This window comes from Hyaena hyaena, unplaced genomic scaffold (assembly GCF_003009895.1).
Source record: "Hyaena hyaena isolate Hyena2069 unplaced genomic scaffold, ASM300989v1 scaffold_3, whole genome shotgun sequence".
NCBI classification, from domain to species: domain Eukaryota; kingdom Metazoa; phylum Chordata; class Mammalia; order Carnivora; family Hyaenidae; genus Hyaena; species Hyaena hyaena.
This window is the reverse complement of record NW_024080635.1, coordinates 2,492,536-2,508,313: the sequence shown is the minus strand read 5'-3', so window position 1 is coordinate 2,508,313 and position 15,778 is coordinate 2,492,536. Positions and strand designations below refer to the sequence as shown.

At 56.0% G+C, this 15,778-nt stretch overlaps 1 protein-coding gene across 1 annotated transcript; it reads right to left on the bottom strand.

The window, feature by feature from the left end:
• Positions 1-252: 252 nt before the first annotated feature.
• Positions 253-15,673, bottom strand: PEF1 (penta-EF-hand domain containing 1). The gene is made up of 5 exons (XM_039233670.1): positions 15,597-15,673; positions 6,643-6,946; positions 3,486-3,641; positions 2,898-3,041; positions 253-1,279 (listed from the first exon to the last, which is right to left on the bottom strand). The coding sequence occupies exons 1-5, from the start codon at positions 15,618-15,620 to the stop codon at positions 1,050-1,052; spliced, it is 858 nt and encodes a 285-aa protein (XP_039089601.1). The 5' UTR covers positions 15,621-15,673; the 3' UTR covers positions 253-1,049.
• Positions 15,674-15,778: the final 105 nt, after the last annotated feature.

The following is a 15,778-nucleotide window of genomic DNA, read 5'->3' as shown; positions in this document are numbered from 1 at the left end:
AGCCTTAAAACCGTTATAAAACACAGTCGGCTTCTTGAGGTGAACCTGGCCGGTCCCTACGCTTCAACTTCACCCTGGCAAACGGGACCAGCCCCAGGTGAGCCGTGTCCCCCCGAGACACTTCTTTCTGCATGGTGTGGTCTCCGGTACGGACTTCGATCCCCGCTGAATGAAGAAGAAACGAGTTGTTGGCCAGGTGCGCACACGCGTGTGCGAACCCATAGCCAGGAAGTGTGACGGAAAACGTGCAACTCCAGAGTTCTGGGCTTTTATTGAAGCTTACAGTTTCACCGGACTTTTGGCCCCGAAAGAAAAAAAAAAAAAAAAACACAGCTGAAAAAAAAACCCCGGCATTGGCGGTGGGAGGCGGCATCTGTCCCCTGGGGGTTGAAACCAAGCAAAGAACAGCAGGCGAGCAAGGGGTCTGCGCTGCAGCCGGGCCAAGGGCGCCCTGAGCACAGGCTGTGCCAGCCCGGAGCGGGGCCAGCAGCCGGGCAGCTGGTCACCACACGCGGACGCGTGGGTGTGGCGGGGGGGGGTGGAACCCAGGCCACTTGGTCCCGCGGGCAAACCTCTCCCATGCTCGGCCAGCTTCCACTCCGGAGGAACTGAGTTCATCTGACAGGACAGTACAGGGGGAGGGGACTTGGGTGCTAATGGCATGAGGCTGACAACACTTACCCCTGGTGTTAGGGTGCAGAAGCGGCAGCCTAGAGCCTGGAGCCCAGCAGACTGGGCGCTAACTCTGTCGCAATGACTGGCATCCCCTGCTCCTGGCACAAGGCTGGGCCACTGAAACGCACAGGGCTCTAAGGATGTTCAACGTCCAGCCCTCTCTTAGGCCACTACCCGTGTGGCCTTAGCCCAGGTCCCCACTGTCTGGTGACTGACACAAAACTCCCAGCCCTCTTCAGGAACAGTGCTGCCATCAGGCAAAGGAGAATCTTTTTCTAGGAGGGGCAGGAGAAGAGGAGAGGCCCGCCTGGCTCTCCCTCTCTGAGGAGCCAGGCAAGGTCTCGGCACACTCTGCTCTCTACAGACGGGCTGGGTCATAGCATCCGAGAAGCCGTCATGGTGACGAAGTCCTCGAAGCTGAGCCGGACGCTGCCCTGCACAGCTGTGTCCTTCTCCCGGAAAGCCTCGGTCAGCACCTGCAGCTGGGTGCACACCTGGATGAAGCGGTCGAGCTGCATGGCAGGGCTGGCGGAGCGCGGGCAATAGCGGGAGACCAGGAGCTGCGTGAACTGGGGGCTCAGGTTGTAGCCCATTTGGGCCAGAGCTGCGGAGGAGGGAGGGGCGCAGAGAGCGGACCCAAAAGTTACCGCGAGCACCGCCATCGACCAGGTCCGTGGAGCACCGCAGTGCAGGGGACTCGGAGAGGATGAGCACCAAATCGGAGAGAGGACAGAAGTCCCCAAGGTCTGTCCACTATGGTGGGAGCACACAAGGGGCTCTAGCTGGGCGCGGCCCTTGGCTGGGACGCTCCCATCTCCTTTCTCAGAATCTCCGGGACTGTGTGTTCAGTTGGGCCCGTGTGGTCCCAGAATGACACGGGACTAGCCGTGCTCTTCTGTGACTCGCATGCATTACAGAGGGATGCCTGTGCCCCCGGGATCACCCTTCGGAGGCAGCTCGACAGAGTAGACACGACAAAGGCCCGCTGCGGAGTTGAGACAGCCCTTCAGCAGGCTGCTTACCTTTGCTAATCCCCTGTTTTATCATCTCTAAAATGGGGATAATACTTACCTTGTAGGTTCTAGTAAGAATTAAAGGAGGTGATCCCGTAAAGCACTTGGCACAGTGCCTGACGCCTAACAACACTTTGTTGTTCATTAAAAATAATAACATCATCTTCACCTCCCCACTCGAGGCTGCTGGGCAGTTCCAAGGTCACAGCCTGCTTGCTGCTCTCTGTCCCTCCACCCGGGAGGCGTCCTTTATTCCTCTCTGTGTATCTACCAGCCCAGCCTGAAGGCTCCCCTTTTGTTATGTGGCCCTTAGGGAAACTGCCTAAACTAAGCCTCGGTTTTATCACCTATAAAAGGACAATAATGAGATCCCTCACCAAGAGTGGTGAACGATAAACAGTAGCTGTCTCACGGGCAGAATAAATGATGTGACATACCAGGCGTGCTTCTGACAGTGCCCTGCGCCCAGCCGGCATTCAATAAATACCAGTTTTGTTGTGGCAGGATCAGTACAGGCCAGCCCTTTATCCTTCAAGCAGGGCGCAGACACAGTGCGCTCATGCCCACCCAGGGCTCCTCAGTCTGACTGAGGTCCACGGCCAAGCAAGGAAGGGGCCAGGCTCTCAGGAAGCCCTCTCCCCTCCCAAAGGGCAGAGATCCCTGTCAGAGTCTCATCGCCCCGCTAACCACTCGCCTCACAGAGTCAGAAACGGAATTAGACCTGGAGCGATGGCCTCAGGTCATCCTACCCGAATGCAACTTGTAGCGTGGTCTGGGGCCCGGGATCGGGAAGGAAACTGCCTTCTGGCAGAGCTGGCAACAGAAACCACCTTCCTGGGTCCCTGCACAGGGCTCTTTCCATTCTGCATGCGAGAAACTAGAGAGGAAAGAGCCAGCCACGCAGGCCATGCATCCTGGTCCCAAAGTGCCCTGGGCTCCCTGCCAGCTGGGTCACTCTCACCTACCGCCACCAGGAGGCCCATCGCTGGGGAGTCTGACCCTGATTCCAGAACCGGGTGCTCCCTTGCCCTGGATCTCAGCTCAGTGCCCCAGCCCGATCGCAAAAGGATGGGGAGGAGACCCGCGCTGAGTTGTAGAGTGCAGCTGGACGTTTAGGAGTCAGAGGCTGGAGAAAACCTCCTTCCCGGCCTAGGGAGTAAATGGAAAAGTCCAGTTCTGCCTGCGCTGAGCCCCTGCCGCGGCCCTCACCTTGCTGCAGCTCGGCGTAGCTGATGGAGCCCGAGTGGTCCCGGTCGTACTGCTGGAAGAGGTTCTTCCACTGCTGGATGAACTTCCACAGGGCCGAGAATCCATAGACGTCGATGCGGCCTGACTTCGTCTTGTCGAACATGTCTTGATGGAAGGAAGAGAAAAGCTTCAAGACTGAGGGCCGAGGGTCCTCGGGTACAAGCCGGCCCGGAGCAGGAGCCTCCACGGAACCAGGGGCCTGAGGCCCAGGTGCTTGTACCTGAGACGTACTCTCACCGAGCGTTGACCAGCCTCTACCCTTGGCCCCCCTCGGCTCTAGCCCTTCCAGACCACGCATTCTCTGTACGCTTGGCAGCTGGCCCCGTCGGTGCCATCTGCTACCAGGGCAGGTGCCCCCACTCTGCAGAGCAGAAGACAGCATGTGACTCAGTGGGGCCTGGAGCTTGAGGAAAGACCTAGGGGAAGGCGCTCTCCGTCTGGAGGATCTCACCTTGAACCCAACTTCCTGCCTGAAATCCTCCCTGGCCAGAAGATATTTCCTCCACCTGGCATCCCGGCCCGAGCCCGCGGGGAAGGGCTAGGACTCACTTATCATCATGAGGCATGTCTCGTCGTTGAACGAGGACCAGTTGGAGTTGACCAGGGCCTGCTTCAGCTCCTTGATGGAGATGTAGCCGCTGTGGTCAGAGTCTACTGACTGGAACCAGGAATAAGCCTCGGGATCCACATTGGGGGGAACGCCACCTACGGGAAGGGGTGCAAACCCGAGGAGTCAGTCACAGGTCTCAAGGCCGCTGCGAAGAAATACTGGGGAGGGCCAGCCTCAGCGCCTCCCCAGTGATGGGCTTTCCTTCCCCACAAAGCCTCACAAGTCCAGTGACCCCCATCTCCCCTGAAGCCAGCAGCTTCACCCTGACGGAAGAGAACCTTCGGTGTAGACTCAATGAGTATGTGCAGCTGGCTTCCATTCTGAACCTGCTGGGCTCCTCCTACAGTGTTCCAGACACTTCTCTTTGATCTTAAGTTTCTGAGGAACCGGGACTTTCCGGCTGACTAAGACTTCTCTGCAAAGGATTATCTCCTCCCCACAGACTGGCAACCCCAAAACATTTGCTGAGCAGCTACGAAGCACAGACCAGAGACAAATATTTTGAGAGTCACAGCAGCAGGGGGCTCTCTGGTGCGGGGACCAGGCCTGACCCAGGTCTGAATTCCCCAACACAGCGACAGTTGACAGGGTCCACTGGGAGTCACCAGGGTTGGCGTGGCCACGAACTCCACCTCCCCGCGCTCCCCCTCACTGCCAATGGGAGGACCGGTCCCTGAAGCTCCCTGGAGACATCACGGACCCCTCCTCACCCCCACACACCCAGACAGCTGCCCGGTTCTGTGAGGTCCACACACAGGTGCCTCCTCCCCATTGCGGCGCACCTGCCCTGGTTCAGACACCTCTCAGGTGGAATCCTGCAATGCACCAAAACACCTAATGGAATCTTCCTTACGGCCACTGGCCGCCACCCTCCCCCTTCACAGTAATCTCTGAATTTAACTCAGTCCTAACCCATTACCCCTCGCCTCAACTCGAACCTCTTCCAAGGCTCCCCACCGCCTAGAAAATACAGTCCAGCACCCTGAACACAGCACGCCAGGCCCTCCCGCGACCCGGTCCGCTCCTGCCTGCCTCTCGCACTCGGCTCTCCCTCACAGCTCTGTTCCAGCCCAGGCGAAGCGTCTTCCTTGCTCTCAGCCACCCCTGCCCGTTCCCGCCGCAGAGGCTCTACTGCTCCCTGCCGCGGAACCCTCCTCCCTCCGCTCTTTGCATCCATCTCCCGTCTCCCTGCGAGACCCAGTGAAAATGCCGTTCCTTCCAAAAAGCTTCCCTATTTGCCACCTGCGGACGGGCTTCCTTCCCCTCTTCTTTGTACTCCTTCTTGCTCTCTTTAATTAATTTTTTTAAATTTTATTTATTTTGAGAGAGAGAGAGAGTGAGGGCACACACGAGTGGGAGAGGGGCAGAGAGAGAGGGAGACGGAGGATCCCAAGCAGGCTCCGCACCATCAGCACAGAGCCCGATGCGGAGCTCGAACTCGTGAGCCATGAGATCGTGACCTGAGCCAAAACCAAGAGTCAGACGCTTAACTGACTGAGCCCCCCAGGCGCCTCGGGATCAGGCTCGACGAAGCCCTGTTCCAGGGGGTCACAGCCACACTGGAAAAGTGGCAAAGGTGGCCACTTGAGAGGAAGCTGCAGCTCGGGGTCTGCGGCACATTTCTCCTCTCTCTCCCCGCAGCCCTAGAGACGGTCTCTGGCCTCAGGCCCTAAAGGGACAGGCCTCACAGAGAGGGACTCCTTTACCGGCAGTGACCTCACGTGGGCTCTCAGACCTAAGATTTTAAAAGGACGAGGAACTCCTCCATGAGGCTGCCGGGCTGAGAGCAAACAGCCAGAAGCTCTGAGCTCGGGCGACACAGAGGCTGCTGACTCAGTGTTTAGGACGCCCAAGGTGGGAGCACCTCCCTCAGGGCTGTCCCCAGGGGACCCGCAGCTGCGTCAGAGCAGTCCCAGGTGTCGCACTGCCGGCTCAGCCTCCTGGAGGTATGTGTCCCGTGAAGGGGCTGACGGACTGACTGACTTTGTGAGGAAACAGGGACCCAGGCACTCACCTTCCCTGGCCCCCATCTGCGGCCACTCAGACGTCTGCACTGAGCCTGAGGCCGCCCACCGGAGTCACCACTGACTCTTCAAGCCCCCCGCCCCGCAGTGTCCAATGCCTCACCTTCACTCTCTCTGCTCTCTACCCTCCCTGCACCACCCTCCTGCCTGCCTCAGCGCCTCTCCGGGCTAAGGCCCTCGTCACACGGGCTGTCCCATGACACGCTGGATGCCTCCTTGCTGACAATGTCCCCGAACGAGTCCTCTCACAGGATACTGGGTACTAAGCCCTTCCCACAGTGCCCAGCATTCGCCTGCACCTTCTCATCCAATCCTCATTAATAATCTTGTCGGGTAGTGGCACTCACCCCGTCTACACATGTGGACAGTAAGGCATAAACAGGTGAAGTAATCTGGTCAGGCCAGCACGTGTTCTGGTCTCGAGAGTGCAGACTTTCCACAACCACGCTCTCACACCTTTCTGCATCTAATGGCCAATCAGTAGCTTCTCCCCAGAGAACACCGCTGTTTGCTAACTCCCCCCCCCCCCACCCGTGAGTCCGCTGCCTGGTGGCTTGTGGAGCCCCTCCACGAGGGGAACAGCCGCTCCTGTCCTACTGAGGTCAGGCCTGAGCAAGGCGTGTGGCCTGGCCCAGAGACCATGGGAGGAGGAGACGTATAGGCCTTCAACGCAGAGGCTGTAAGAGGCACTGGGCGCTCTGCGGCCCTCCTGGTCCGTCCTGCCACATTCACAGCATAGCCCTGGGGCTGCTCCTTCCACCTGGATCCGGAAAGCGCACACACGCGTGGCAGCCAAATCGTCAGCTGCTGGCACGTAAGCAGGAGGGAGTGGGTGTGAGCGAGCGACGGGAACACACGTCTGTTGTCGTAAGCCAGGGCGATGCTGGAGTGGTCGCCTCCGCGGCAAGCTCACGGACACACTCTTCGCTCTGCTGACGCACGCGGGGGCCAGGAGGAGGCCGCAAGGGTGCCGGGGACCAGGCTGCCTGCACACCCACAGGAAGGGCAAGGGCGTGCCTTGGATAACCGAGAACAAGGTCAGAGGTACCTGGAGTCCCAGACCCCTACTCACCCGGAGGAGGTCCCTGTCCGTAAGGTCCCTGTCCGTAGGAATTCGGAGGTGGCTGACCGTAGGGACCCCCTGGGGCCGCACCGCCATACAGTCCTCCTGGAGTTCCAGATGGGAGCCCCCCGGGACTGGGGTGCCCATAGGGTCCTCCAGCGGCTGGTGGTCCGTAAGGCCCCCCGGGGGCAGGCCCCCCTCCGTAACTGCCACCGGGGGGTAGCCCCCTGCCATACTGCCCTCCAGCATGGGGGGGTCCAGGGCAGTAGCTCCCCGGGGGGGCCCCGGGCGCCTGTCCAGCTCCTGGGCAGCCCTGCGAGAAGAGCAAAACACCAGTCAGAGCGGGGCCGGAAGCCAGCCACAGAAGGGCACTGCTACGGGGCGCGGCCACCGGCCCCTTTCGGCTGCGCCCCTAGGCATGGCGGGGATTATGACCTCATTGCTCAGGTGGGCAACCTGGGGCTTCCAGAGAAGATGAAACGTGCCCAGGACCCTACTGCCCACGACCTGTGGTGGTCGGGGCCTGCGCTCCTGGCTGCCCTGCCGACTGCGCCCCGGGGCTCCACGAGGACTGGGAGCATGTCGGGTTTGCCGCTCTATCCCCGGCCCCCAGCGCCGCACGGAGGCTCGGCAAACACCGACTGAACAAGTGAGGCGGTGGGTGAAGCAAAATCCCCAGGCCTCACCCTGTGCTGCCTCCCGGTGCAGACGCGATCTCCACCCACACCCCGGCCCTCTTCAACCAGAGGCGCTGTTTCTGTGGCACAGGCTCCTCTGCGGCACGACTGCCTGACCCTAGGACGGCCTGACCTACAAAAGCACCTCCCCACCTCACTCACGACTCCGGGAGCAGGCAGGGGAGGCCCCGCTCCTCAGGGGCTATGGCACAACTGGGAAGGGAAAAAAAAAAGGCCAGTTTGAGTTCAGGCTCTGCCATTTACGAATGGACTAGTGACTTACCCTCTCTAAGCCTCCAAATCCTTTGCTCTAAATGGGAATAAAAATAGTGCCTACCTCCCCGGTTGGTATGTGAAGGCAATGACCCCGATCTCGTGAAGTGTCTGACACAGGTCTTAGCACTCAATACACATTAACTGTTAATCACAGCACCTGCTACGCAGGAGGAAACTCAAGTCCAGAAAAATCACACACAGACGTATGGAGGGGCTGGGACCAGGACCCAGGTTTCCTGGCTGTTGAGCCCGGGCCACCTGTATGTCAGCGCACACAAGGGGTATTCCCTCCCTTGTCCACGTCTCCACACCACTAGCCAGAGACCCGCAAACTCTGAGTGTTCAGCCGCACCCCAACACATCTGCAGACAGGCCGGGCTCAAAGGCATATGGAGTAGCTGGGCCTGGCTCTGAGGAGAGTAACCAACTGGACATGTTCTAGAAGAACCTAGAAAGCACACCAGTGGCCTAGCTGCCGAGAGCCCAGACTTTCTCTTTTTGCTGTGTTTGGTAGCTTCTGGGACACCTTCCCTCAAGGCTAAGGCCAAACTCACACTTCATCTAAAGGAAGTCTGCTTGCACAAGGAAGGGAGGCTTCTTGAGGGAGGGCAGGAAGAGGTCCCCACCTTCTCCACTCAGCAGGGTGGGGGCTCTCAAGCCCTGGAAGCTTCCAGAGCTGGCAGCAAGACTCCTTCATGGTGAGGTCACAGACCCAGCTCAGTTCCAAACTCTGCCCTCACCAGCTGAGCTCTCACCGTGGGCCCCTGGCTTAACCTCCCTGTGCCCATTTCCTCACAGGTAAAACAATCCTCTCTCCCTCACTGGAAGGTTCTGCTGATCACAAGAAATAAATGCAGCAGAATTTCGTCAGTTTAACTTTTAGCTAAAGACTCTTCTGAGACAATACAATTTTAAAAACTGATAAAAGAAAGGCGCTTTGGACGCAAGGTGGGGGTTCCAGAGCCCCGACCGTACTGGGCCCCCTCCCTTATCAGATCCTGAGGGTGCTCTGGACAAGCCTTAGAGTGACTCAACAGGCAGTATGAAAACCACTAACGTGGGGCGCCAGGGTGGCTCAGTCGGCGGAGTGTCCAGCTTCTGCTCAGGTCACCATCTTGCGGTTTGTGGGTTCGAGCCCCGCATCAGCCTCTGTGCTGACAGCTCAGAGCCTGGAGCCTGCCTCGGATTCTGTGTCTCCCTCTCTCTCTGTCCCTCCCCACTCTCACTGTCTCCTTCTCTCTCTCTCTCTCAAAAATAAACATTAAAAAAGAAAGAAAAGAAAACCATCAATGTAAGAAAAAAGTTCTCACAACAGTGGCTGGCAAAAGCAAGATGATCTATAAATCTTGGGCGTTGTTATTATTATATTAACTATCATCAACAAAGCCCCGGGCCAGATAAATTCTTGGGGAAGGGGGTGTATAAAGGAGCAAGACAGTCTGAAAGAGCAGTTAACTGAATAGTTAACTGAAGAGGACTGGAAACACACTCCGTAACATCTAACAAAACAGCACGAGGAAACGTGTCCCGCGGACGGATGCGCAAGCCATGTGTCATGGGACCAGAAAGGCAGGAGGCCAAGATCTAGGGAGTTTCCAGGAGAAAGCAGCATCTGAGCTGGGACAAAGAGAAGAGGGTCGGAGCAGTGCGACGGAAGGGGCGCCAGGAGGTGGTCATCTAACCTAACCCCTTCAGGTGACAGATGGGGTGACCAAGGAGAGGGGACCAGAACTGTTCAAATCACAGCCAAGGCAGAGGTGGAGCGGAGGCGGACCACTCCCTACCACACCCATGCCCAGTGACTCCCAATGCCTCCTGCTACAGTGCTCTTTTCTTAAACAATAGGGCACAGGATTCCAGCACGGGGCAGGGACCCTGCAGAGTCTGGGCACACCCAAAGAACAGGCCAGACATCAAGGCAGAAGTAGCAGCTTCACAACCATCCCTGGGAGCAAAGTCATAAACTGGACCTGGCCTGGGGCACCTGAGGCACAGCCCCTCCCCCCACCTCCCCCCGGGGGAAATGCCCCCAGACTGACAAAGCAGAGACCGCCAGGCAGGCAGGTCATCTGACCTTACAGCTGTCACATTTCAGGGGCCTGCTGGGTCTGGTAGCAGCTAAACCTCTTCTGGTCTGCGCTGCGTTAGAGCCCTCACCTGCAGTTTACAGAGCACTTTCACACACATACGCGCACGCGCGCAGGCCACAGTGATTCTGACAGTTTGATCCGTGCCGTCAGAAAAGTCTACATAACTGTTATCAAGGAGACATACACAAAGTAATTTGTTCCGTTCACTGAATTATGGATGAGCAATCAAATGAAGAAATGCATGAAGTGGGTCAGGGAAGGCTTCCTGGAGGAGGCGGGAATGATACGGGAGGCTGCCCTGAAGGAGGCATACACATTCCCCAAAAGGAAAGCAGGAAAAAGGACATTCCAAACAGGAGGGAGAAGACAGACGAACGCACAGGACCTAGGAGCGAGCAGAGAGGTGGGGGAATGGCCCGAAACGCAAGGGCGGGGACAAGAAGGCAAGGTGGATTCAGAAAGGCCGGCTCTTTACACACTCCTTGACCAAGCTCCCCTCCTGCTGCCTTTCAGTTAGCTGGTGACTTACTGGTGTCTTAAAGTATTTCCTGTCTGTCTCTGTCTCCTCCATGCAACAGTGGGCTCCCCACGGCCAGACACGGGGCCTCATTCATCGCGGTACCCAGCGTCCAGCACAGTGCCCGGCACCTGCAAGCCTCCATAAATATTTGAACAGATGAATCCCACTCTGAAGAGCTTGGGCTTTATGCCTGAGGGAACAGAGCGCCATAGAAGGGTTTCCAGTGGAGGAGGGATGTGATCGGAGCCTTGTGCAGAGAATTAACCAGCAGCCGGGTGGAGGGGGAGCTAGCGGGGGCGGCAGCAGTCCAGGTGCTCGGCAGGCAGGCCTTGAACCAGACAGTGGACTTAGACGCAGAGCGAGCAGGATGGATTCTGAAGCTATTTCAGAGATAGGCTAGACATGACTTGACGACTAATTTGATTAGGGAAGAGATGCAGGGGGAAGGAAAGGGAAGTGTTTAGAATGACTCAGGCTTCCCACGAAGGCAGTGGGGCTGCCGACTGAGGCAGGATCTAGGCTGCAGAGGAAGTTTGGGGAAGATGGTGTCCAGGGTCACGGAGCTGTGAGTGAAGGACTGAACCAGTCGAGAAAACCGGAGTCCCTGACTCCCTGTCCTGTTATGCCACTCCACGCTGCCAACCCTTTTGAGGCTTTTTCTGAGAGCATTTCATGCTGATCAACACAAGACTGTCAAAGAAAGAAGGAAAAAGACAGGAATAGTCCCTCAACCACAGTTCCCGAAGCAACACAGAAAACCATCCCCAGGTCTTAAGTGAATGCAGATAAACTACATTTGATACACTGGGGCGGGGGAGGGGACAGTTCACATCCTACGGAGGCTCTGCTAGGTGCTTCCAGTTCAAGTGACCCTCACTGCGCCTCAGTCCTGTGAGGGAAGTGCTGCTGCTCCCATTTTACAGATGAGAAAATTACGGTATAGAGTTTACTAATGTGCCTGTCATGAACAACCAGAACAGAGGAGTTGGGGTTCAAAGCAGGGCCTCTACTCTACCCCCCTCTGCTGTGTTCACTCAGTTGTGACTGAACAGGAACTGTCCTCGATGTAACTGTCAAATATGAGGGATTTATTTCTACAGTGGACAGGGCTGAAGGGGGAAGGTGGATGGGGTGATCTTTCAGATGCTTCAAGCCTGGGAAATCAGGAGGACTCAGAAGAATCTTACTCCTCTTTCAGGCCAGCGCCCAGACCTGATTTGAGAAGCACAGGACTGTAAGAGACGCCCAGAGGCCCTCCAGCCCAGCCTCTTAGCAGGGGACGGAATCTTGGAAGCACCATCTTGAATCTCTGTTTGCGTTCATGCAAGTGGTAGGGAGCTCACCTCCCAATCCCCCCCCCATAACCTACTCAAGAAGCTCTGTGTTTTCTTTGGCTCTGAGCATTCATTCTGCTACCCCAAGCCCCTCGTAGAGTTCAGAGAACTCAAAGGTTGGTCCATGCTAAGCCCTGATGGGGAAGGGAGCAGGCTGCCTTGCAAAAAGAGGCCTGCGCTCAAGTGTCGGCTGGAGGAGGCTAAAGCCCGTTCCAAGGGGTTAAACAATCAAGAAGACGGCAGCGGTTTGGGCATTCACCAGCAGAGCCTCCTAAAATATTTAAAGGCCAGAAACCTGCAGCCAATAAACACTAGGCCAAGAACTATCCCTGGACTTCAATTACCGCCTTGGTGCGGACGCTCCAAAATCGTCGGTCCGGCTTCGTCTCTCCTGAGCTGCAGACCCACATATCCGACCACCTCCTAGATCTTCTCTCCAAATTGATCCCTCCCTCTATGTCCCCATCTCAGCAAATGGGACCTCCCACCCAGTCACTTAAACCCGAAACCTCAAACCCTAGTGCTCTCCCGGGCACCTCCTCTTTCCTCCCCTCCATCACCCCAATGAGGCACCAAGTTTTCTCAATTCTACCTCCCGAATGCTTCTCAAATCCACTGTCACCAGGTCGCTGTCCTCTCTAACCAAGGTTGCTTTAACAGCTCTGAAACCAGCCTCCCTGCCTCGGGTCTCTCCTGCTTCGGTCCGCCGTCCCAGTGCCCCGTGGTGTCAGCTCCAAAGCACAAAGGAGAGCAGACTCTTCGGTGGCCCCCCTGGTCAGTCAGGACCAAGTCAGCACTCCCTCGACAGGCATACAAAGCCCTTTAAGGTCTGGTCCTGGCTTACCTTTCTGGTCTCGTTTCTTAGCCCTTCCCTCCTCTGTACTACATATTCATCTCCTGAAATTCCTCCAAAATACTGGGCTCTCGTTTCCTGACCTTTGTGCTCACGAGTCCCTCTGCTTTCTACACTTGGCTGACGCCTCTTGGTGATTCAGCCTTTGGCTTAAATGTCACCTCCTCTAAGAGTTCCTCACCCTCAGACTTAGGTATCCCTGCTAGCCCGGTACCTTACACTTCCTCCCATTTAACTTACCGCACGGATTCTACAATGTATCTATCTGTATCGCTCCTTCCTCGGAATATTTACTCTGTGCCAAACCCCTGGCCAAGTGCTTCACACGGATCACCTCCTTAAACTTTACAGTAACTCCTGATGTAGGTTCTCTTGTGATCCCATTTTAAAGAAGGGGAAACCGAGTCTTGGACTTTTGCAAGAAATTTCTGCAAGGAAATGGCAGAGCAGGGGTGTGCAACCAAATCTCTCGGCCTCAGAGACTGAAACCCATCAAGCTGCCCCCTCCCACCCAGGACCAAAGGTTGCTTGAGTTTTAGGAGTCTGACACCCAGGCCATGCTTGAGGACCCCGCGGCTGGCGGCAGTGGAAAATGAAGAGGAGTTCTGACTCCCAACAACAGGATGTAGTTGCTGGGTGCGTTATGCGTTTACTGGGGGAAGCGAGGGTGATGCTAAGCCCGTGGATGCTCTGAAACAATCAGGTGTTTTCTTGTTAATACTTCGGACCAGGAGCTGGACAGGCAGAAAAGGGTATGACGAGGGGATAAAAGCATTTCTTCTTCTGTTCTAGACACATTTCTCAGGGCGCCTGGGTGGCTCAGTCGGTTGGGCATCTGACTTCAGCTCAGGTCATGATCTCACGGTTCATGGGCTCGAGCCCCACATCAGGCTCTGCGCTGACAGCTATCTCAGAGCCTGGAGCCTGCTTCGGATTCTGTTGTCTCCCTCTCTCTCTGACCCTTCCCTGCTCACGGTCACTCTCTCTCTCTCTCTCTCTCTCAGAAATAGATAAAGCATTAAAAAAAAACACACAAAAAACTAGACACCTTTCTCTTCATGCTCCTTTTCAGTGTCTCACTCTGAGCATAAGCCCAGGCAGCAGCATGGTAACAGCAAGTGCAGCAGCGAGAGCCACCACCAGGCACTGGCCCACACTTGGTATAAGCGATGTTACCAAGGTCCCCGCAGGCTTTTTCCTATTTTGTCTTGATTTCAGCCCTTCATAGGCAGAATCCTCCCTCTTATTATGCCTCACTTTCTAAAGGTGAGGAAATTGAGGCTCAGAGCCCTTAGAGTGTTTGTCCAAAGGCATCTAACTACTAAGAGCTAGAATTAGGATTTTAGCCCGAAAGTCGCTATCCTGGAAGTTCAGGCTCTTCATTTCTACGTCATTGCCTCTAGGATGCATACAAATGAACTCCAGATTCCCGGGCCCTTCCTGGGCACAGAACAGGTTTGAGGGAGAACCTGAAAGTGTGCTTTTTAAACAAGCTCCTAGGGGATTCTGACACAAACCATCCATCGAGAAACGGGGCACATGGCAAAGTTTTCTCAAACTGTGTTCCTCCAGAATACTAGTGTTCCCCCAAAATGACCAGACATTGAAAAAGGAGGGAGAGTGGGGGTGGCAGGGAGCTCCATGGTTAAATAAATTTAAGAAATACTGCATATTCCATCCCTCTGTGGAAGTTTACAAGGCATACTGTCCAATTAAGAACTCAGAGACACCCCATGCTGAACGAACTTATTTGGCTGTTTTTAACGGAATTATTTCCCAAACTTCCCTAACCACAGACTCTTCCTCTATTACCAATATCTATTAACATTTCATAAGATCCAACAAACGGAATGGAGCTTCCGGAAGCCCAGCTAGGTTATACTTCCTCCTAACCTCAGCTCCATGCCTCTTTTTTTTTTCCTACCTCTGCTTAATATGCAATTAACAGAGTTCTAAGTTCTAGCCCTCACTTGCTACATGTGACCTTGAGTAAGCCACTTAACTTCTTCGAGCTCCTTCCTCAGCTATATTTGGGGATAATAACCTCTGCTAGCATGCCTACTGGACCTTCATCACCAAGATAATAAAGGTCCCAAATACTGTGTACAAAGGCCGTACTGTGTTGCAATTCTTCACCACTCTTTTGGCAAGTGACGATACTCAGTTGAGTGCTTTCTAACATCCCATTTGTTTTCCAGTTTCCCCTGCATTACTTATGACCGTAGGCAACTCAGAAGCCCTCCCTGGGCTTCAGTTTCTTAAAATGAAGGTATTTTGAGGAATCCCCCCCCCCCCGCCCCCAACACTGGCCTTCTGTGAGTTTAGAAAGAAATCAAAATACTGTTACACTTTGAGAAGTACTCAATGCCTTACAAGCATGACTTCATAACAGCTCTATGAAGTAGACCCTATTATCGGGGCCTATTGTACGAAGGGGGAAACAGGCTCACAAAGGCAAAATCCCCTTGCCTAGCTGCTCAAAACTATTTATGTAAGTGATGGAGCCAAGGGGTGAGCTGAGCGCTGCTCTGACTCTAAGCTGAACTTAGCCACTCTACCAATCTGTCATCCAACAAAGGATCCTGGCCACAGAACCACCTCGCTGTGATGTTCTTGGCCGGATGAAAATGGGCCGGAAGTGGGAAAGGGCATGTTCTGGGTTCTGCTGCCTGCCTAGAGGCTTCAGATGAGTTCTGTGTCTTCTCTGAGGTTCACTTCTCCCACGCGTGAAACGGAAGCGTTAGACTAGGTAAATAGGTCACTCGTGGCCCCTGCGAAAAACCAGATTCTCCTGCCCGATTCTTGGCACGCAGTATGTCAGGGCGTGCTTTTATCCGACGCCCCAAACGAGCCCGGCGAAACCAGCGCTCTAAATGATCTGCGGGCGTTGGCGAGGCCGCAGGGAGCCCCCGCGGGAGTCCCGAGAAGGTGTGGGGCCCGGGCAGAGCCCAGCCTGGTTCCGCGGGGTCCAAGGTCCCCAAATCCTCGCCGATGCGACGTCAGAGGGGGCGCGACGCGACCTCCCAGACCTGTAGTCCTGCGTGACGTGAGACGGGCGCGACCGACCCGCCCTTTGGCCTTCTCTCCCGCGCGAGACCTCAGGGTGGGAAGGGCGCGGAGGGAGCCGGGAGAAAGCAAAGCAGGGCCGGGGCCTGGATTCCACAAGGCCCCTCCTGGAATCTCCCTTTCCCCCTCCTCCCTCCCCACACTCACCTGCCCGTACGGGTAGCTGGCCATGGCGACTCGACGTCACACCCCGGCGGCGGGCGGGGCTTCCCCGTCCTAAACCTGCCGCCTGGGCCTGGGGGCGGGCCCGCTTCTGATTGGTTTTCCTTGGCTGTCAATCCAGGGCGCACAGGTCGGCGGAAGTGACGCGTAGGGCGGCGGTCGGGTGC